The sequence below is a fragment of the Ctenopharyngodon idella genome, chromosome 16, assembly GCF_019924925.1.
Source record: "Ctenopharyngodon idella isolate HZGC_01 chromosome 16, HZGC01, whole genome shotgun sequence".
In the NCBI taxonomy this organism is placed as follows: Eukaryota; Metazoa; Chordata; class Actinopteri; order Cypriniformes; family Xenocyprididae; genus Ctenopharyngodon; species Ctenopharyngodon idella.
In genome coordinates this window covers 12101113-12125163 of record NC_067235.1, presented here as the reverse complement: position 1 = coordinate 12125163, position 24051 = coordinate 12101113, and the positions used below count along the sequence as shown (strand labels likewise).

Sequence of the window (24051 nt, the reverse complement as noted above, 5' to 3'; positions counted from 1 at the left end):
CACTGTTTCAGGTAAATATAGCTAACATTTAGATATTTTTTTTGTCAGCATTGCATTTATTTAGCTATTATTATTATTATTTAGACAACAATAACATAGTAATGTTCAAAACCTAGCCTACATGTAAAGTTTAATGATTAAAAAAGCCTTCTTTTGAAAAAGTAGTACCGCTAGTAACAGTTGTATTAGTCCCAGAGTGTTTGTTTGCTAATGACAAATATCACAGCTTAATTTTCTTTGTAAAAGTAAGCTAATTGTGAGAAATTAGACTTGTTTTGATTCTTGATGGCCTAACCTTGATGTACTATAGTTTTTTTTATTCCAAAATGTTTCCTAATTAATATAAAAAGACGTCTTCTGCGAATTACCGTGACGTGTTAAATTAAAAATAAAATTCTCTAGTCATTATTGGCGAATTAATTAAAAAAAAACTCCATTGACTTTTAAAACAATACCCGTTGATTTCATGATGAACAAAGTAGGCCTATAGCCTAAATATATATAATGTAGCTAATAAATGTAATTAAATAAATGTAGCATATTTCAATAATTAAAATTCATCTCTCAACGTAGCCGAAAAGATTCACTTTCAAATAATAATTATTAATAATTAACATTGTCACTCGTTTAGATTTTACAATGGGAATCAGAACATGATTATTGGAGCAGGGACAACTTAACTATCAAGAAAATTAGTTAGTTTAATTAGTTTACTTCTTTATATTGGTGTACCATTTTTTTCCCAATGTTTTTTTTCGACCCGAGTCCTAGTTATTCTGTTTAGTCGCTATTAAAAATCGCATGTTAATGGTCATCTGCTTTTAAAAGTTTTGTTATCAGAAATGTGTTAATTTTAGCTATAGGATGATATGGACGTAAAAATATGCCTATTTCTGTGAAAATATCAGAGTATTTTTCACAGCGTAAAATCCGTTGGAAAGAAAGTTCAGAGATAAAGCAATAAATGATCATTTACATCATCAAATTTTTCAGGCACATAGACCGAAAGAAAAAGAAAAGTAACCCAAATCTGAGAAAGAATGGAATAACCCAAATCTGAGAAAGAGTGGAATTACAGTCTATTTCATGTAATTAAATGCAAATCAAATTACATACAACGGCGGACATCACACAGGCTTTCAGATGAAAATATCCCCTGGAAGTCAAAAGCAGACAAAGGTGAATTTAATCACACACCACAACAGTTGCGTTAGAATTGGTTTCGGTAAATAATTTAAATGCCATGGGATTGTGGTTAGATTTGTCTCTATATTTATATAGCCTATATTATAGTAGCTTTCAAATTATATATATATATATATATATTTATTTATTTATTTATTTATTTATTTATTTATTTTTACCATTTTTTTACCATTGACCCGTAACTCAGTATTGTAATTCTAAAGCTTAAACAGGCCTATTTGTAGCTTTGAGATTATCACATGCTAAATGTTTATAATATTCCACAGCATGGAAATCCACATCCACCACATTAAGTGTTTCTGAAAAGCAGACCGAAAGCGCCTCTCGTTTTGAACTTGAGTGTAAATAAATTGTTTTGACCCACCGCATGCATGAAAACCAGAAGAGCAGTCTGTAACTCACTGTTTATGTGCTTAAAGGGCTGTTGGGGCAATTACAGTGTATCATAAAGGTTTACTATTTTAGCACTTGATCTCCTTTTCGATACCTTGTTGCTTTTTGGTTTTATACAGGCTACGTGGCTCACAAGGCTCAGCGGCAATGTCAGTGTTAACGAAGTCAGTGGTCGTAAACATAATGCTGTTCAAGTTAAATTCTGTTTTTATTCGTTTATACTTTCAAAAACGACTGATCAGGTTTATGTAGATTTGACTTTAAAAAAAAATCTAGTAGCTTGAAAAAGATATGGGATACAAGGGTTACGTGCGCACAGAGGGAGGAGTCATCGGTGCTCGTTGCGATTTAATTGGCTGTTAGCTCACACTGAGTTGTATAGTTATCAGTAATTATTTTCAGCATGTTTTGCACAAGAAATGTCATCCAGAAAGGGCAATCTTCTTCCACCGTCAAATTATACCACAAAGATGTCATGCTCCGATAGTCCATCTGGAAATTCGTTTCTGGTAGACTCCTTGATCCACGGAAGGGCCGAGGGAAGTGGACACTACTACCAAAACAGCGGGGTCTACTTGCCACCGACCTCCGAGTATTCTTACGGACTGTCTAACTGTGGCTATTTTTCTGGACTCAAACGGACCGAGAGCAATTCGCAAAATGTAGTACCTACGTGTGGGCCATATCAAGGAATGGAAACATGGCTGGAGACGTCGAGGTCCTGTCGCATTGAACAGCCTAACAACCAAATTACCCCACGGTCGTTCTCGCCCACCATAAAAGAGGAAAACTCTTACTGCTTATACGAGTCTGAGAAGTGTCCAAAAGACACTATTACAGAGGATATATCGTACTCGCGGCTTACACCAAACTCATGTCCATCTAGCAACAATAACGGCTGTGTTCCGGTGCCCGGTTACTTCCGTCTATCTCAGACGTGCACCACATCTAAAGGTTTTCCAGACAACCAGTCTATATCGACTCATCTTGCTGCTCAACGCTCGAGCCGATTTGACAGCTCTCTTTCAGCCATAGCAGCAGCAGAAGCAAGCAGGGAAGAGAGCGACGAACCCCCCACATGCGCACCATGTGCCCCGGGAAGAAACAAGGAGCTAAGGGGGTCCACTGGCACCGCTTCATCTCCCGAACCACCAGACAGCCCGGAGAAGGCGGTCACGGTTACTAAAGGTTAGTTTTGTTGCCGCAGTCTTAAAGTCCAAACGATTTTGACGTCCTTTTAGGCGCGTAGAAACATTAACGCCTTTGCGCGCTATAGCCTATATAGATTTTTTTTTGGTGCTATTTGATAGTATATTGCATATAGTATTACAGTAATATTTCTGACTTTATTTTAAACACCCCATAAGGCTTTAGATAGGGCAGGTTTAGCAATCATAATCATGTGCGAGATTCTTCTAATTTATAAATACATTTCTGAGGAGGTGCAGCACGCCCAAACCAATTCAGCTTAAGTCCTTGTGCCTGTCTGTAATCCTTTACACATAACACATCACTCCTTCGAGCCAACTGCAAATTATTTTTTCCTAGTTTTTAAACCTCACGCTTTTAATAATAGCATACAGACCGTTTAAAACATACTGCAACAAAAGCGCACAGTAATAACCCTCATTTGGTCAATATGTTCACACACTTTTTCTGCAAACATTCATTTGTGTCAAACGCAAAACTGTGCTTAAAAATAATCTCAAAATTTTTAAATGATCACATAAAATGTTCTAAAGCAAACAGGGCCTATTGCTCACGAGTCACGACCCATGAACCATCCCTTTCAATATGTCTATATGTATTTAGCAAGCCTGTTTTTCATTATGCTGTTTATGACAACTTGAGATCTGTAATAACCTAATGTGAGTTATAAAAGTTTCTTTTCTATATGCATATTTGGCGAGTTTTAGTTACACTGCCCGTGAACAAAAAATATTCTTTATATAGCTAATCTTTCCACAAGAAACGACCGATAAAGCGTCGTCAGTGCCTTTATAAGACAATTGTTCTAACAAACAAAAAAAGAAATATTGATTAAAAAAACTAATTTAACTTTCAGATAGGCAAAACAATATATATATATATATATATATATATATATATATATATATATATATATATATATAATAGACTGAAATAAAATAAATAAATAAAAATAAATAAAAAACTGCATTAATAAGTCGCACGCCAATTACACACTATTTTCACAAGGGTCATAATTTACATTAAAACGTTAATGTTAGAAGAACTTGTTTACGGAAGTAGACTAATAATGCGGAACAGCATGTATTTGATTTGTAATTATTTTATAGATGCTACACGTTGTTATTATTGTTACTTTAGTCATTAATTAGTAGGTATAGTATGGTCATTGTAGCCTATTATAAGGTGTTGTGAAATGGGGGCTAATATTGAACTTATATTTCCCTCACATTTTCAGCAGGAGATTCCAAAAGTGAGAATACAGCTAACTGGCTGACTGCGAAGAGTGGCCGTAAGAAGCGTTGCCCCTACACCAAACATCAGACACTAGAGCTGGAGAAAGAGTTCCTCTTCAACATGTACTTGACACGAGAGCGTCGCCTCGAGATCAGCCGCAGTGTTCACCTCACGGACAGACAAGTCAAAATCTGGTTTCAGAACCGACGGATGAAGCTGAAGAAAATGAGTCGAGAAAACAGAATCCGAGAGTTGTCGACCAACTTCAGTTTTACATGAAGCCTCCTCGCTTTATAGATCTCTGGCGCCCTCCTCCTCCATCAGCTGCAGTGGTAGCCTACTTACAACAAACCGTCTCCGTAGGTGTGTGTGTGTGTGCATATTTGACTTGTGCAAGATACTATTGATAACTTATTGTGTGTCGTATACTGTTGACGTTTTTATCTGTTTATGTATAATTTTATTTGACATCCCAGTCGTCATAACATGTCATGGTTATTTATAAACTGTCAAGAGTACTTCACTGTAAAAGCAAGAGAGGAAAATATCGAATGCTGAAGGTGTTCATTGTACATAGCATTCAGACTATATTGTACATTTATTGTATATAACTGCGATATTTGCATGTTGTAATAATAATAATAATAACTATTATGAAACCATTTTTAAATAATAACAATACGTTTCTTAAGTACGACCTTGTCATGTAGCCTATTTGCTGTTCTAGGCATAAGTCCGGTTTATAATGTAGAAACTTGTATAGTTATAAACATGACGGGACTTCATATATTTTAAAAACATTGAAAGGTACAATCTTTCTGAAAACACAGGCCGGACTCAGATGTAAATTAATTATTCATACGTGGCAGAAAATAAATAAAGGCATGACTTTTAAACAATTCTTGTAACACTCCTGATTTTCCGAGCTTTCTTTATACGGAGATTTGTAATGGAGTAGTAATGACTGTAATTTTACTGACTATAAAATTAAATGATTTATACCCTATCATTCTGTCTACACAGTACTGGTCCCGTGAAGAGTCACACAAAAATTATTATTCCAATCATTCCTATTCATATAACAATTCCTGTCAACATTCAGATAATTTTTCTGATTTAATCTAATTTAAATTCAAGGGAATATTCCATGAAAGTCAAAAAATTTGGTTGATAGCATTGTTAAAATCACAGTATTGTAAACAAAACAAAAACTTATTTTATTGTACTTGTTTGCTTGTGCAACACACAATGTCGATAAAATAAATAGACAAAAATACGGCGTCGCCTTCTTACTTATCTTCTCAAGCAAGAAACAAAGACAACTGCAAAGTGATTTAGGTAGTTTCATGTTGTTGGGCTCTATTTTACATCCCCACAACAAGAAACTGTCTTAATTGCCTCGCAGTGAGATTCAGCACAACAACAGGACAAATATGTTGCGGCGAAGTCTGAGAAGAGTTTAGAAAAGTATAGCCTACTAAAAAAAAGACCAGCAATTCTCAACAACGTTTTATATATTAACGACATTATTTTAATGCATGAGCTGCACTGTTGAACTGAAATCTTTAGAGCTGTATAAAAGTAAATGGTGGAGTGCAGGTGTAGATAGCAAGGCCTCGGTTACGATCAATGCACTTTGGCCAAAGCCGCGTGCGCATCCGAGACTGAGAGCACGCCCACATCGCCGGATGCGTCTGCTGGGCCGGAGGAAAAAAACACAAAGGCTTTATTGGCCATATTCAGGCCAGACAGCCAAGTTACAACCCGAAGAAAAACAGAGTAATAGCCCCTGTTATAAACAAAGTCTGTTGAAGTGCCCCAGAGATCCACTCTTCCGAGGACAAGATCACAGCAATGCTCATTGACCAGAGGGAGAGAATTTGCCTCTGGTCGCCAATGGTTGTCCTCTATTGTCAATGTTTTCATGGATAAGGCTACAAAGATTTCACTGTTATCAGCATTAAATCACACAATTTCCTATTAGAACAACACTGTGTATACTCATACTTTACGTAAGAATTACGACATTTCTGATTTTCAAACACCATAGGCTATTGTTTATATTCTGAGTGCTTATAGCTAATATGCCGTTCAACGCTAGATGCTACGTTTATGCTTAAATTTAACCTCTGCACATATACGAATATATTTACAATTCTACAATACAAGTCACTATTTCACTGAATAGGCTGTGTGGGATATTGTAAAAACATTTTCTGCTATATTTATTAGCTTAATCACAAATACAACAGTAGCTAGCCTATTACAATAATAATGTGATTGTGCTATAATGTGATAGATGATAAAAATCATCGTTTTTTTTTTTTGTTTTTGCAGTGTTGACCAAAAACATTTTAATCTCTACATTTGAATAATTTCACAGCTGTTGTAAGATTTTGTTTTAATGCGTAAAGCTTAATTTTATACATAAAACAAATGGTCTATTTTGTAGAAGTAGCATCTAGAGTCCGATCAAACTTTTTGTATTTTTTTTCCAGTTAGCTTTCATTCATTATCAGCCGCTTAGTTCACGTTCAGATTTAGTTTAACTTGTCTGCACATCACAGTATGCCTTGCTGAGGAGCAGACTGAAGGTTTGAGCGAATGACTGGTCACTTAACAGGTCATATCTCAACCATCCAGTGGCACTTACTGCCATATAAAGTATACATATGGCTCACGTAAAGATCATTTTTACGTCTGAACTATTTTATGTCTTCTTGTGCTCGGCTAGGCCTTGCAGAATACGTGTATCCATCATAGATTTGCCTGCAAAATATGTGAAAAATAAACATGTTCTGTCTAAAACAAGGTGGATGATGTTAAACTGGACGTCAGTGATGAGATATACAATGACATAATAATCTAGCCTATTTACGCGTTTAGGGGTTTATTTTATTATTGCAAACAGTAGGCCCACTCCATTAAAATTTGGATACGAAATTCTACAACGACGCTTCTCAAATAACCATTTTTGTTACGCTTGGTTATTAGATGCTGAAGTTTAACAACATGAATAAAATCAAATCCACCTTCATAAAAGCATATGGCTATACCATTAAAAATATGACTTGTAAAATGGAGGCCATTTAACCGTGTGCACTGGTTAGGCTTTCCCCTTTATCTCCCACGTTCTCTCCCACAGTCACGTGCCTAGCACATCCAATCCAATCTCTGCAGTGATTCAACTTATCAGAGGTCTGTAGTTCACAGCGAAGTCAAGTAGTTAGTTACTTGATTTCAACGGATTCTGCTTTTGTGGCAGTTTCATTGTGGGTGTATCCGTCCGGCTGGTCTCTCTTTGCTTGTTTTTGTTATGTCGACATTGGGCACACTGAGTTACTACGCTGACTCACACATTCCACACGAGAATGACGATCATTTGGCACCGAGGTTCTCATCTGGACCCGTGGTCCAGCAGCAGACTCGAGAACTGACGCTACTTGAATATGGCGAACAGGAGCCGTACACTTTCCAGGCCAAATCATCAATTTTTGGTGCGTCGTGGAGTCCCGTGCCCGTTCAGCCCCCAGGTACCTCTATCGCCTACCACCCGTACATCCATCACCCATGTTCAACAGGAGAAACCGATGGAGCATCCGTGCGTTCCTGGGCGCTAGAACCGCTTCCTGCTCTGCCTTTCACGGGATTATCCACAGATACGCACCATGATATAAAACTTGAACCACTGGTTGGGAGTGGTGAGTGCACCACACATACACTGCTTGTGGCCGAGACTGACAACAATACGACCCAAGCAGAGAGGAAGCTACCTGACGATGCGGTTTCCAACGGATCACAGGATGAGAAAACTCCAGCAGAGACGAAGCTAGATGTAGACACAAGTAAGTGCAACTACATCAGAATGTACTTTGATATGTAGAACAGGCTTCAGTTACTTTAAAAGATTAATTCACTAGGCGTCGATTATATATATAGCCTATATCTAACGAGAGACGTCATCAATTGCCTATTTATTGTAGATTGTAGTTACGTATTGCTATATTATACAGCGTTTTCCAGTAGCTTACAAGGCTAAAGGTCTTCTAACTAGGCCTTTCTTTCTTCTTTTGTTCTGTGGGTGGCAATAAGCTGCATTTGACAGCCTGTTTCAATGTAAAGTAATTAAAAATACCACATATTTGCATTAGGATGTAATAGACTAGACCACTGCATGTCATATTTTCAAGACTTCTTTGAAGTGCTGCCCTAAATTTAGAGTGTGGTTTTAGACACATTACATTCGATTAAATGGCATAGTGAAAGACTGGATAGAAATGCACAATTGTTGTCATTAGCCATGCAATCTGGATTCTTAAGCACTGTTTTTCTAATAGACAGTAAGGCCCTTGTTTATCCTTCATTCAAGGATGCCAAAACTGTCAGTAAGAGGAAAATTATAGCTTGCACATAAAATTTTCGATCATATAAAATATACCCGCAGGCCGGAAACGTGTAATCCGGGATTTTGCTTTCCATCTTCAGCATATTCAAAATTCTAGTCAAGTATAGTCTTTATTTTTGACTCTTCTTTCTTCTCGCGCGCTGACCATAAAATGGCCGCAGTATTTTTCAAGTGGCAACATGACTAGCTCTCTCTCTCCGACCCTTCTTGCAGATAACCCTGCGTCCAACTGGCTGCATGCGAAGTCCACTAGGAAAAAGCGCTGTCCATACACTAAGCATCAAACTCTCGAGCTGGAGAAAGAATTTCTGTTTAATATGTACCTCTCACGCGACCGTAGATATGAAGTGGCAAGACTCCTAAATCTCACCGAGAGACAAGTCAAAATTTGGTTCCAAAACCGTAGGATGAAGATGAAGAAATGCAATAAAGATCGTCCAAAAGACATTTAAAAAAAATGGAAAGCTGTAAATGCGCACTGCAGATGAGTTCTTTGCTTCGTGCGAAGGTGTTTGTGAATTAGTCTGTCTTTTCCCTCATGCACAACCACAGTAGATTATAATATAGCCAACATTTTGTAATGTTAGATGTACATTGCACAAACCTTTGATCTGAGCTTGTATATATATGATTGTGTCTTTGTATACAGCTTGTTGGTGATAGTTCTCTTATTTGGTCTGTTTGTTGTAGGTCTATAGCATTTCGCATTGTGTAAATTTTAAATATGTTAAATTTTGTTTTTTAAGGTACCAGTTCATGATTTCAGGGAAACAGTTTCTGCGATATGAAATGCTGATGATATGCATGATTTTTTTTAATTCAGAAAAAAACTTGTAGCGTAATGTATCAATGTTTATTGTGACTACCTAGATGTATTTGAACTACCTATGTATTAAGATGAATTAATTTATGTTGTGTTGTTCGTCGTTGAAATATTTCAGTGAATTTTGTAACATTTACGTGCTTGTAATGTTATATGTGGAAAATTGCATACGCCAATACCTCAAATCAACAGTGTTAGTTCTTTTCAAATGAAATGTGTACATAAATAAATTTCTGATAAATAGTATATTTCGTTAAGACTCTCTGTACCAAAGGTCTGGGCAAATATATCCGAAAACAATACATTTTCTTTGGTTTCATGGGTTACAATCATTGCTAATGAAATGAAATTCTGCATCGATATTGAAATAAGTTGTTACTCATAATTGCAGTCAAGTGTTTCTGTGCTATAACAGCAGATTAAGTTCCAGAATCATGAAAGACTCAACATTAATAAATCGTCCCTGAACGAGGTTGACAATGACTGCAATTCCATGCTATTTTTACTCCAGAAATATTTTACCGCCCTCCAAACAGTTTTACACTCCTCATGCGCGCGCTCATTCTACCGTTATCTTGCAACCCACTGTTTAGTGTCCTGTTAACGGCCCGGATGCCGTTTATCCGAATAAATAAAGCTTAGTTTGATGCTCGTAGACAGGCCTGCTCATTCTATTTGTGCTTTGCCCCTGCAAGCGATATTAGTGGCCGTGCGGCAATAAACCACAATCACAGTCTTAACTGTTTATGGGGTGCAAAGCGATTGAGGGCGGAACTAGAACGACTTTTTGTAGGCGTGACGCCTACATCAATACAATTACAGTAACACGGGATATATATTATTACATTTTAATTTTATTTTAATTTTTTTTTTAAATATTCGATCATTTTTAATTGTATTATTATTATTATTATTACTACTACTACTATTATTATGTCGTTATTATTATTTGTATTAAATAAACACACAAAATAAAGGAAAACAGAAAGCAAAAAACTATAGGGTATCTTCAAAGGCTCTAACCCAGACAGCATCGTAAAATGGGGCTCAGCCACACTGTCTGTTTTTTCTCCGCTAATTACTTTATTACTCCTCAGCAACAATTAAAACGTTGCAGAACTGATCACCCATTTGTTGCCTCGTCATGCATGAAGTGACAACGGAAACAAACCTATTGACGCATTGTACTTTTTCTTGCTGTGTCCAGTATCTTTGCTATTTTGGTCATTTAAACTTAAGCATATAAAAGAAATTTACTTTCTTAAAACTTGTTTTATTTAATTTTCCCCCCATGAACTTTTTTTTTATTTTTTTTTTTTTTGAAGCCTTAAAGATGAATCGCAAAGGTGCACTCGTTTCTGCTAAATAGCATGACTAGGAATTCTAAATATTTCCGTTTTGTTAAAGGTGCCCCCCGAACGCTTCACATTTTGGATGTCTCCCTTATTTAACACACCTGATTCATCAGTGAATCAGCTCATTAATAAAGTGCTTCATGATCTATATTTGGTGTGTCTGATGAGTGAAACGCCAAAACTGGGCAGTGCTGTGGGGCCTCCCTGAACAGAATTGAGAAGCATTATTTTATAGTGTATTTTAACAAACAGACTGGCCAAATGAGCCACTACCATTAAATAAGCCACTACCATTAGTATCCAGCAGGTGGAGACAGCGGTTTGTTTGAAACTATCAAGTGACAAAACGGATTCTGCTTTACAGCAACCTAACTTAATGAGGGCCAGCCACGAACAAGACCTAAGCGTCCATGAGCAATGGAAAGGCTCAGTATAAATGAAACTTATTATTTATTGATGCAAATATTTCAACAACTGTCCATTATAATATGGTCGAAACAAGGTATTTTTGGTTAAAAAGGCCTGTGTACAAAGTCAGATTGAACGATCATTTCATTTAAGTATTAGTAGTTTTTAGTTTAAGCCTAAATGCAAGACTTTAAGTTGAACTGATAATGATAATATTGCAAATGCTTCGTTAAGAGCCCTTATCACTTGCATCTAATTTTATAAAGGCTGTTACTTTTTGAGATTATATATATATATAGCCATTAAACCATGCATCACTGATTGACGTTTGGAAAATTATTTGAATTGAATGCTGAATTGAATTGAATTGAATGCTCTTGAATGCTGCATTGAGCTGCATATGCCATAATCTTTATCTGAACCCTATAAGGTTACATAAAAGTAGCCTACAAACAGATGACCTCCCACCACAGTTTCCCCTCAGTTTCACCAATAAATCTGGATCAAACAAAATGTCACATATATGGTTTACATGTGGGGTGTACAATACTGTTCTTTATACCTTCCTGCAGAGTTTAGCTCAAATCCAACATACATGCCTGGAAGTTTCTAGTTATCCTAAAAACCTTGACTGGCTAAACTTTGCAGGAAGTGGTCACTCAGGACTAGATATAAGAAGCATGCACATTTATGCCCAAGGTATGTACAATAATGTTTTTTTTTTATTGGCATATGGTTCCATGATGGACCTTCAACCTTTCCACTGGACAAAAGCTTCTTTACACTCTTAAAAATAAAGGTTTCTTTTAAATAATCTAAAGGACCTTTGTTCACTATAAAGAACCTTATGTCCAGTGGAAAGATTGTATGTTAGGTTCTTCATGGAACCAGATGCCAATAAAGAACCTTTATAAGAGTCTATAATGGAAGAAGCTTATTTAATATATAAAAATGTTCTTCACACAAAGAAAAATGGTTCTTTTAAGAACTGTTAATTGAATGGTTCTATGGGGAACCCATAATGGTTCTTCTATGGCATCTCTGCGAAAAACCCCATTTGGAACCTTTATTTTTTAAGAGTGACCTCTTACTTATTCCAGAACATTGCTTCACACTCTTATATGAGTCGATGGGACAACCAAGTTGTGCCTGTAATTCAAACCATCACCTAATTTTATTAAGTTGAATTTAAAAACAAATTTAGTAGAGGTATTAGGTCCCAAAGTGCTAAACAGATCAGATGGGTGTACAGATGGGTGTTGTATGTACATCCAAATAGCTTTGCAGCCAAATGGAAAATGAGAAAGAGCTAGAATGTGTTGGAGTGTACTGAAGCAAGGATAAACGTTGTAGCTTTGACCTTCGTACCTATTATTAGTTGTGTACATAATCATGCACAACACTAAGGTGCTTGCTGAGGTGGGCGTAGGCCTGACTGCTTTGAGGGGAGGTGGAGTGTCAGGTTGGGGTTAAAACAGTTTAAGGGATCACCCAAAAATTAAATAATATCATCATTTACTCACTCTCATGTCATTCCAATCCTGTATAACTTTCTTTCAGAACAACATTTTAGTATAAACAACACTGGACCCATTAACATTCATTGTTTGACCTAAGAACTCATGATGACAGAATTTTTATTTTTGTGTACCAGGTAGACAGAGACACTGCAAGCTGCTAAAAACCTAAAAAATGACCGTTTATTTCTGAAATATATGCAAGAATAAATTAATATTTTACTGGAAATCTGTTTGATACACGACTTATGCATGGGAATTATATTGCAACTAAGATTACATAAAGATTTCAGTCCACACTTGCAAATTTCAGTGTATAATCTAAAAAGTAATTGATGGTTTAATTTGAACATTTATGCTTTCACATTGTTCATATTGTGTCGTAGATCAAGGTGAAGGGGGATAGCTTTTTAAGAAGACGCACCTTATGGTCTTACGAGTGGTCTGGGGCCCCTTGTTAATCCACGATCGTTTCTACGTGGTAGCCTACATAGCCTATATAACGACGCAGTTGGGAAAAGAGGCCACAGTGATAAAGTAGCACTTACGAACTTGGGTCCCACTTATCCCAGTGTTTCGGGAAACCAGACAGTTGTTTATAGTCATTTTCCTCTTTCACTAAAAAGGGTAAAATCCATTTACGTATCATGTTGCTGTCTATATCTGTCAGATATAGGCCTATGCATCGGAAGCATAAAGATAAAGAAGATATTAAGTTGCTCCGAGCTGGATTTACCGATAATGATACAACACACGCATTTTGGGTCGTCTTAACTAATACGGTATTCGATCAAGTAACGCCTGTTTCCCGAACCAGAACATAAATCCCTAGCAGTTAGGCCTTCTCATTAAAACTTAAGTTCATCGTTACGAAGACTGTCAGGTAAAGAACTAGCTGGAACTTTCGCCAATGCGTCAAAGAAATAATATCCTCAACACGAAAGTACTGCGAATGTCGAAACATAAAAATTGCACGTTATCTTCTAAATTAAGTAATTTATCCTTAATTTATCCTTCAACCCGATCACACAGCAATTCGTACGTATTTTACAAGGTGGCTAATTCGTACGAATTCTTACGTTTTTTGCTAAATCGTACATATTTTACGAGTTTTGACGTCGTACGAATTAGCCACCTCGTAAAATACGTACAAACTGGTCGGATCCTTTGTTTGGTGTTTAGAAAACAAACGTTAGTCCATAGTAAAACAAATGGTGTACATTAGAAGTACTCGTCTAAGTTAATATTCGTGACGTTACAGGAAAACACCCATCTTTTCGCGTTTTTAGAAGCAGGACGGTTAAAAGAAAGAGGGCGACGTTGAGCCTCCACTTGCTATGGGCCTACACGCTATTGTTTATAGGAAAACTGATAGCCTAATAATCTAACAATAGCCTAAATGATTTTTAAAATAGAGGTTGCCCTTTACTTCTGCGTATTTTAGGCAAACAATAGGCTACTGAAACAATGAAGGCTAATCGTAAAATATCATGGCTTATAGGCTAAAAACAGCGCTCCAAATGCGGTATTATCTATTTCATGCCTCCCTACGAGTATTGAAGACATAAAATATGCTTTTCCAAAACATTTATAAAAGCTTGTTGTTGCTACTCCATCATAGGCTAATCCAATTACCTTGCGTACAGTCAAGAAGGCATTTTCGTTTCCTGGTGCAAGAGACTCATGCCCCCAAGGATCAGACACGGTTAGCCTACTGTATGTTCAGTGATATGGTCAACGTAATACTAGAGCTGTTGGACTACTTGATCACATTACTCTGATAATTTACAGTCAACTGACCCACAACTTTCCAGGGAGGTAAAAGGGGTGTCATAGGCCTAGGCCTATACACATAAACCGATATGCATTTGGTCTCCTTATTTTTGTTCGTAAAAGGCAACTATTAATGAAAAGAAGCCCCCAAGATATAGTAGCCAATCTAATCATTTTCAAAACCATATACGTTGGCTTACAAAGTTATCCTGCTTTAATGTCTTGTTTTAGCATCAAGAAGTAGGCTACTAACTATAAAATTGTTAGCCTACATTAACGCCGGCAAGTCAAAGGATCTAATCTTCATGGTGCAGGCTATACTCTCACAACGTCATAACCTAAATAAAACTGCATGATTCTCTTGTCGGGCAGGGGTATAGTGCATATGCCCGGAAATGACATACACCTCCAGCACAACAATAGGAGCTTGGAGCTCGTTTACGACCCAGTGCAATGTGTGTGGGTAGAGGGTCATCCATCAAACGCCACTGTTGCTAGAGCTACTGCCACTGCTGCCTTCGCAGACATCATAAACACCCCATATACGCCTCACTCGCACTAATTTACAAAGCTCACTGAGAGGGATACAGACAGATCAAACCCTGGCTTTTTTACATTAGCGAATAGATTTAGAAATGTGGTTGACCGAAGCAGCAGAGAAAAAGTCCATTCAGCTGACCATATCTCATTCACATGCTGTCATAATTATATTCAGAAATATCTTATAGTAACACTGTTAGGCCTATTTACCTTAACTCCATTCATTATTCAGATATGTGTTATTAAACAGGCCTCTGAATCTACATAAATCACCATAACTCTATGTGAAGAACAAACGAATTAGTTCACTTAAATAGACAATATAACCCCCCCAAAAAGAAAAACACAAATATTTAACTGCATGTCGAAAAAGAAAATAGAGAAATACATTCAGTAATAAACTTTACCAATTAAAAATTAAAACGCGTTTTATATTATTTTGAAGAAAAAAAAACCCACCACACAACACATTAATACAACCTCAACACATTAATAATAACTATACTGAAATGCGTAATATATAGCCTATATTAGCATTCATATAATATATTCATATATATATATATTATGCATTATGCAATAGCCTATGTAAACTAATAATGGTTACATATTGAAATGCGTAAATATATTTTATATATATCCTTTTATACTGAATCTATTAATGCATTAGCTTTGAATGTAGCACATTGATCGCTTAATTTGTTTGGTGATCCAACGAGCCAAGTTTTCACTCTTAACTTGTGTTTTATGACCGTCAGCATTCATTATTTAGTCTAACAGACGGTCAGCGGGGCTGTCCATCGTGCCAGACGCATCCAAAAAGACTGGTGCTGGAACATATAGCTACTCAGGACGTGGACAAAAATTATGCAAACTGCCAAATAATCAAATAATTATTTAATATCTAATTTACAATTATAGGCTAACACTTATTTTTAAAAATACGCTGATTTGCCCTTAAACACCGACTTTAAAACGTAACAAACAGAATTGTTTCTTATTAATATTTTATTTGCCAGTCATGAACGTGAATTAAAACGTCGAAATGTTATTTGACAAATGCACACACCGAAGCATTTATATAGGCTACATTAATTTAAATTAAGGTAACTTACATAGTCAACAACATTATCTCGACCTTGAGAATTTTACTCAATCCAATAGACAAAGATTGTTTAATGAAATATTGGAATTAATTTAGAATTTGACAAATATTAAAACACCTTTCTGATACTAAGCACATAAATTCAAATACATTTAGTATTCATGTACATGCATTAATACATTTGCAAAGACATTAAATTTATAGTTCGATTGCCAATTTGCAAAAACAAAAATATGCTTCATTTAAAGCACTGCAATATAATTTGATATACTCACATATCCATTCTGTCAGACCTATCTAATTAGAATAAACACAATGCAATGTAAATATGATTTAATATTTCAACAGATAGATTAACATATAATTAATATTACATTTAACAGTATCCGTAAACATACATCCTCGATAGATTTCGATGTTCAGCTCGTGGGAAACGATGAAGATTTTTCGTTCGTGGTGGAAATGTGTAGGAAGGAGAGGGTATTTTTGAAGAATGCCGACACCCACGTTCTTCTACACACAATAGCTCCTGTGTAGCTGCAAAAACACACGTTTTTTCTCTTACAATCAATATGTAATCCTATTCATTCCCAACCCTTCGATAAAGGCTGACTTTCCAGAAACGAAAATCTAAAAACAAACGAGGTCCGAAATAACGCTGGTCCATTCGAAGCACATCCGGTATGAAATTATGGTCAAGGCCAATCCTTTATTCGGAAAATATCACTTTTGTAATTTTAATTTACAAAATGGAGAAACTCTCAACCGTGAGTACTACGTTGTTCTCTTCTTCCTGGCCACATATGATCTAAGGGAGTGTTAGATGGTTTAAATGTGTTCTTAGGGCACTAAGCTGTCAGACCTTTTGGCGTGTAAGATTGATAGCGTGCAGGCTTCCAGGGCTCTTTGTTTGGAATATAAGCAATAAAGTGCTCGAGGCCTACACCTACTTAGCTAAAGACTTCTGAGGGCAACACAGAAGACACATTCTTGAACGTAAAAAAAACTATTAGATTTACTATTTTATTTTACATTAATTTACATTGTGTGTGCCTGTTAGACGGTATACGCCGTTCTTACGAATTATGGAGCTCAATTCAAGATACATACTAAAATGTGTAGTGTTATTATTTACATACTACAAAATGTAGGCCTATTCTATTTCGAATGAATGTATCGAATGTATAATAAGAAGTTTCAGAAATTCTGCATTGAATATTAACGATGCTAGTTGCACTACTAGTAGAAGAATGTAATAAAAAAATCAGAATTTATAAGTTTTATAAGTTCAGTCATTTAAAAATAACTAGGCTACAATGTCCCATAAACAACACTATAATACACATGCAAGCCTAATGCTTCAGTGCGCGTGTGAACACGCGGGCGCGCCAGGGCTTTCAAAGAACTTGTCTGCGCGCAATGTGTGCGCGCGTACTCTCTCGCGCGCGTTTGCTCGTGCATTCACAAACGAGAGCGCGCATTCTCTAAGAAAGTAGTAAAAACCCAGACTCAGGATTAATGGGTTTCCTCGATCGTGGCTATTGGTGTGTTTTATGTGTCCAGTTGATGTGTTAAGGGATCTTCAGCCGAGGGCCGGTCAAACAATAAGGGAAAAACAGCAGACGGACCCACTGTCACTCTGTTTCAGGTACTGGCTATACTTACAATCTACAGAGCAGTGGGCAAACTGACCATAAATGCGTAAATAAACTAGCCCGTCCCAGAGAGTGAGGCGTTCCTCTCGGACTTTTTTCGATCAATCACACAGACAGTGGCTCCTTTTGATTAAACCCCAAATTGTCATTGGACAGAGGTAATCATGTGACAAGCAATACGGTCCAATTTCAACCTTGTCTCCATGAAAGCAATAGTTTAATGGCACCGCGGTCCCCATACGGCCGTAATCAGCAAAATAGTTTTTTTTAACCCGGCACGATATTTCATTATATCTTCCTTGGGTCACAAATTTGTGAGCGGCGAATTTGCAAGACTTGGAGGAGATGAATTACGAATTCGAGCGAGAGACGGGTTTTATCAATAGTCAGCCGTCGCTCGCTGAGTGCCTGACATCTTTTCCCCCTGTCGGTGATGCATTTCAAAGTTCATCAATCAAGAGCTCGACGCTTTCACACTCGACACTGATTCCTCCTCCTTTTGAGCAGACCATTCCAAGCCTGAACCCCGGCAGCCACCCTCGCCACAGCCGGCCCAAGCAGAACCCTAATGGCTCATGCCCGCTGCCTGCCGCATCCTTACCCCCAGAGTACCCTTGGATGAAGGAGAAAAAAGCATCCAAGAAAAACCAGACAACTTCGACAGCAACAACCACCGACCCTGGTCCACTATACTTCTCCCCTCAAGGTATTTGGATTTAATGCAATTTTATTGTATTACAGTTCGTTGGAAACGAAATGCAATTGTTTTTATTATTAGTATTATTTTCAGTAGCTGTGTAGCGCAAGGCCATGCTGCTGAAAGTGCAAGATAGTTTGTTACCCTCATGGGTCATGTGAACTGAATGCGAACAAGTTAATATCTAAAAGTTTTTTGTTAGTTTTTGGATGCGGAGAATCTCCTCTGGACAACTCCTAAACTGTGTGTTAGCTACTTGTAGTGCAGGGCATGAATTTTAATATTTGACAGTAATGAAGAATGATAGATTGCCATTACTCAACTCGGCAGCTGGCGTGTTCATTAATCTTCACTCGGACCTCTCCGCACTCACACCAGACACATCAGTATATTCTGGCATTGGGGATGAGGACACAAATTATTCAAGTGCCGTGGCTCCATTCCCACAAACAATTTATGCTCCCTGAGAAACGCAATATATTTGACAAGTTTGTGAGGTCAGCTTTAAGCCCCACAGCGGCGTAGTAAAAATCAAGAGTTATAATTAGTGGCGTATCAATAATGTATAATGCTATAATCCCTTCATAGGCTCGCCTGAGATTTCTGATGGTGGCAGTGGGGCAACTCGCCGACTCAGAACGGCGTACACTAACACTCAGCTGCTGGAGCTGGAGAAGGAGTTCCACTTCAACAAGTATCTCTGCCGACCAAGGCGTGTGGAAATCGCCGCTCTGCTGGATCTCACCGAGCGGCAAGTCAAAGTTTGGTTTCAAAACCGGAGAATGAAACACAAAAGGCAAACGCAGTGTAAAGAAAACCATAACGGCGATGGAAAACCACCGAGCCTGGAGGAGGCTGGCGGACGGGGTGATGGGAAATCTTTTTTCGAACAAGTGGCAAACAATGTATCAGGGGCGCTTTTGGAAAGAGAGGGTTATCCATTTCAGCAGAATACCTTAACTTCTCAACAGTCACAGAATGGACACAATAGTGATTCCCAAAGCGCAACTGTCTCGCCTTTAGGTAGCAATGACAAACATCTGAAACATTTTCCCAACCCGTCACCCACTGTTCCTATCTGCGCCTCAACAATGGCCCCGGATTGTGCATCTGCTCAGGACAATGGCAGTCCCTCGGCCCTGGACGTCTCTTTACAGGACTTCAACGTTTTCTCCAATGATTCTTGCTTGCACCTCTCAGATGCCGTGTCCCCAAGTTTGTCAGAATCTGTAGACAGCCCCATTGGTTTATCTTCGGAGGCCTTTGATTTCTTCTCCGAGACGCTTACAACAATCGACCTGCAACACTTGAGCTACTAACTCTAACTGAAGTTTCATTATAGGGACGTCAATATTTTCTCACATTGATGGTCTGTGTGTTTAATTGTGACTTTAAAAATAGGCCTAGACCATTAATCACTGAGGTAAGTTTTTCAATAATCGAGTGATAATTTTTGTGTACAGAGAAAATATGGCAGGAAATAAGTGATATTTTTCACGTTTTATTTTTGTATCGCTCACCGGCAAAGCGCCATATTTTCATAGAATAAATTTGTACTTGTTATTGAAAATAACAGCGGTGTTATTTATTTCTTCAGTATTCCGATTAAGAAATAAGAGGTTTGTTATTAAACATGAGGTAAGATTCAAAGTATACCTATATTTTTACTATCCTATTAACTATTTTGCTGATTTATTATGCTAATGTTTTGTGTAAGTACCTGTTACACGAGGATTAATGAATTTTATCGTCATGTTTCGAGGGACAAAATTGGATATTTATATGGATGCCAAATGTACCGGTAATCAAAACTAATACATGTTCTTGGAAACTATTTGTGCGCAAAATTAATACGCATTTAATTTTGTTTTACATTCTTTTTAACGTAAAAATTAATCTTTGTTAATTTCCCAGTAGCGTAGTTGGCGTTAAATTTAGATTTTAACTGTATAAAATTAATCCAGTGGGAAGTTTTAGATGCTATCAAATTTGTAGACTAAAAACAGAATACATCAAGAAAGAGATTGATGTCTTGATGCTGCGTACACAAATAAGCCCTTTACTGTATCTGACGACACAGGGAATCTCCTGGCCAAGAGCTATAACGTTTTGGAGTTCAGCAATTAAATTTTATTGCCTATTAAACCTTCGACAGGGGGTTGGTGTTGAGGCAGCACTCCACGTAATTCAATCCGCCGCTGAGAACGAGAACGGTATTGAACAGTGAAACCACATTTTTAAAAAATAATTATTTAGCTTATATAATTTATGATAATTATTTATTTAACACATTGTATAGATTGAGATGTGATTAATGTAGGCTAACTGTGTCCCAAATCAGACCAGTGCAGCTAATAACAAGAGTCAAATAAACTATCGCTTTATCAACAGGCAACGACGCAAGGAATGATCTGATAATACAGGATAAACAAAGACTTAGGTCTGCTACTAATATTTAAAATATCGATAGGCTACTTTTTAATTCCAAATAACCTACTAGGCCATCTGAATTAATAGCTAATAAACGATCTAATTGCTTCGGCCCTGGTGTCTCTCAAGATCTATGTTAACTCTATAGGCCTATGTGTCCTCTTGGACTAATTCGATTGATATCCGCTCGTTGTTACAGCCGTAAAAGAACTCAGTTTTAATCTTTATCGACAAGGCAAGATCTTGGCAAACGCTTTTCACTTTTTGCACAATAAAAAGCCTGTCAACTCCGGTTCTATAGTACACGTAAGTTTAACGGACACATTAAGGTAGCCTATAATTTATTTTTCAAAATACATAAGTAGTTTAACCACGATTATTTCTTATCCGTGGCTGGTGTATCCTGTTTAACAATTAGGGTGACTCGAATAATTTTTAATGCTATATACAGGCCTACACGATGAAGTACAAGTTTCTGTTCCTGTAGAAAATTGTGAGGATACCAATACAAAACTTTATATGAAACAAAATAAGTGGTACCTCGAGAAGAGTGTTAAGTGAAATCTAGCTAGGATAATTTCCAAACATCTGACGCCACGTTGCAATTGCAGCGTAAGTGTTGAAATGGAAATGAGGCCTACCAGCCAGGAGCTCACACCGCACAGCGGCATTTGTTAGAGACGCATGCTCCGAGTCCTAGTATTAAGTCAGGCTATTTACACCTACACAGTGTAGGACTGATATTATATCACTACGGTAAACCTATCGGCATATTATGTCTTCAATCGTGGTCTGAGGGCTTTTCAGATATTATCAAAGTAGGTTTTAAATCCTCTAATCTTCCAGTTAGTTTAATAAATAAGGATTATAATATTTAAACTATTATTTAAAAAAAAATAAATCCTACACAATGAGATGTGTAGGCAACAGAAACTTGTTCGGAGCTCTACGGGCTTAGCGCCAAATCGAGGCTGAACAAATAGTTTGACTGACGTCCTTTGACGAAACCAAACACGTGATCGGCATTCTTTAACCAGGTTAAAGACTGAGTTAAGATTTGGCACAGAGAAGCGATCCAAATCCAGCTAACTACCCAAGAAAGATTTTTATATTCTTTGATGTTAGTCATTTAGACACTGCTAGACAAAATGCACTGAATAAAAAAAAGTAACGTGTTGCTCAAAATGTCATTGTAACCTTTTTACATCTGTACACACCAATATTTGAAATATATCACATGTATTTTGGATGTGGAAGTCAGCTCTTTCACAGCTATTGTAAGAACCCCAGATTAAATGCTGAGGTTGTAAAATATAATGCTGGATAAACTAGTTTTTTTGCCTTACAGTGATTATGCATCACAATAACTTACATAGGACTTGGGTATCACTGCAGATACATATGATAAAATATGGCATTGCAAGGACACTTTAAGAATAATTATCTGTTAATTACTTATTTAAAAAATGCCAGTTTGACAGTCACATCATTTTCACGATCCTACCCAAATTGAACAATCAACTGCTTCTTAATGCAAACTGATGTGAAACCATTCAGCATGCATAATATGTACATGTAGTTTGAGGCTCCTGCAACAATGTTATTTTCTCAAGTGTTTTGCAGCCTAAGTTTATGGCTTTGGTTAGGGAGCCTGACATATTTTTGGTCATCCCAGCATCCCAGGAGTGATGAACCATCTGTGCAAAGTACAATTCCTGTCCCGACAGCTAATGCCTAAAGAGGAAAGGCCCATGCGTTGCTAGTCCACTGACTCGGGCTGTAATGTCTATGCAGGCATTTAAAGTCAGTGCAGTCAGCCTTCAGCTGGTTTCCATGGAAACATGCATTTAAGCTTGGTGGTCCCTTTTGTCATTCCTATGCAGGTGGGCTTTATGCAGATATTCTGAGGGTGGAGCAAAATTAGAGCAGAACCACCAAATATAAACATTAAGACACACATCTGCAAACCGTATATATATATGAATTTTGAGTGTGCAGTTATGTAAAGCTTATCCCACTTAAAGGGATTGTTCACTCAACAATGATAATCTGTCTTCATTTACCCTCATGTACAGTCTGTATGACTTTCTTTCCACTGTGGAAAGAAGATTTTTTGTTTTTGAAAAATGTCCAATGTTTCTTTGGAATCAACTGATTTCAATTTATGGACAAAAACAGGTAAATAAAATATCTTTTTTTGTGTGCGTGTTCCGCAAAAGAAAAAAAGCCATAAAGGTTGGCGAAATAAGGTTGCATAAATGAAAAAGAATTTTTCAGTTTTGAGTGAAATATCCATTTAAAGGGTTAGTTCACCCAAAAATGAAAATTCTGTCATTAATTGTCATTCCAAACACACATTTGTTCATGTTCGGAACACAAATGAAGATATTTTTAATGAAATCTGAGAGCTTTCTGTCCCTCCATTGACAGGCTATGCAACTGCCACTTTCAAGCCCCAGAAAGGTAAAGACATCATCAAAGTAATCCATGTGACTTAAGTGGTTTAACCTCAATTTTATGAAGTGACACAAGCTTTGTTTGCACAAAAACAAACAAAAAAACCCACTTTATTTACAAAATATTAATCTCCAACGTGCGTTCATGAAAGCACCACGACATGCATGTTCTGTTGACGCGAGAGCAGACGTTGTTGTGTGAACGCTCGTTGGAGAATACTATTTTGTAAATAAAGTGGTAAATTATGTTTTTTGTGCAAACAAAGCACTCGTGTTGCTTCATAAAATTGAGGTTAAACCACTGGAGTCACATGGATTACTTTAATGATGTCTTTACTACCTTTCTGGACCTTGAAAGTGGTAGTTGCGTAGGCTGTCAATGGAGGGAAAGAAAGCTCTCAGATTTCATTAAAAATATATTTTTTTGAGTTACAAAGATGAACGAATGTCTTACGGGTTTGGAACGACATGAGGGTGAGTAATTAATGACAAAATATTCATTTTTGGGTGAACTAACCCTTTAAGGGTTTAAACCTTTTAAGTGTATTAATCAGAACTGGCTCACGTACAAGATCCAAGGCCAACCACAGCAACACCACAGAATACAAATGAACAAATTAGCTCTATGAAGCATGATATTATCTCATAGATCATGTTTATGGAATTCCTGAAGTATGCAATTATTCTTCTTCTAGTTGCACTTACGTGGTCTGCTTCTCAAACATCTCTTTTCATCTAACATAAAAGTGTTTTTCTTCCTGAGGCTGCAACCGAGGCCTCAGTGTGTACTGCTGAATCAAAAGACTGGTTACTGCTCCCTGTGGAACTGAGTCACTCAGAGAC

The 24051-nt window shown here is 37.1% G+C and overlaps 3 protein-coding genes across 3 annotated transcripts; all 3 read left to right on the top strand.

Annotated features, from left to right (window-relative positions):
• The first annotated feature begins 1351 nt into the window (after nt 1-1351).
• Nucleotides 1352-4961, top strand: hoxa10b (homeobox A10b). Its single transcript, XM_051865760.1, has 2 exons — nt 1352-2787; nt 4046-4961. Exons 1-2 carry the CDS (start codon nt 2019-2021, stop codon nt 4321-4323), a joined length of 1047 nt encoding a protein of 348 aa, XP_051721720.1. The 5' UTR covers nt 1352-2018; the 3' UTR covers nt 4324-4961.
• A 1300-nt stretch (nt 4962-6261) lies between these two features.
• On the top strand, nt 6262-9518 carry hoxa9b (homeobox A9b). Its single transcript, XM_051865765.1, has 2 exons — nt 6262-7889; nt 8663-9518. The coding sequence occupies exons 1-2, from the start codon at nt 7361-7363 to the stop codon at nt 8899-8901; spliced, it is 768 nt and encodes a 255-aa protein (XP_051721725.1). The 5' UTR covers nt 6262-7360; the 3' UTR covers nt 8902-9518.
• Nucleotides 9519-15492: 5974 nt separating this feature from the next.
• Nucleotides 15493-22069, top strand: hoxa2b (homeobox A2b). Its single transcript, XM_051865759.1, has 2 exons — nt 15493-18331; nt 18911-22069. The coding sequence occupies exons 1-2, from the start codon at nt 17971-17973 to the stop codon at nt 19639-19641; spliced, it is 1092 nt and encodes a 363-aa protein (XP_051721719.1). The 5' UTR covers nt 15493-17970; the 3' UTR covers nt 19642-22069.
• The last annotated feature ends 1982 nt before the right edge of the window (nt 22070-24051 follow it).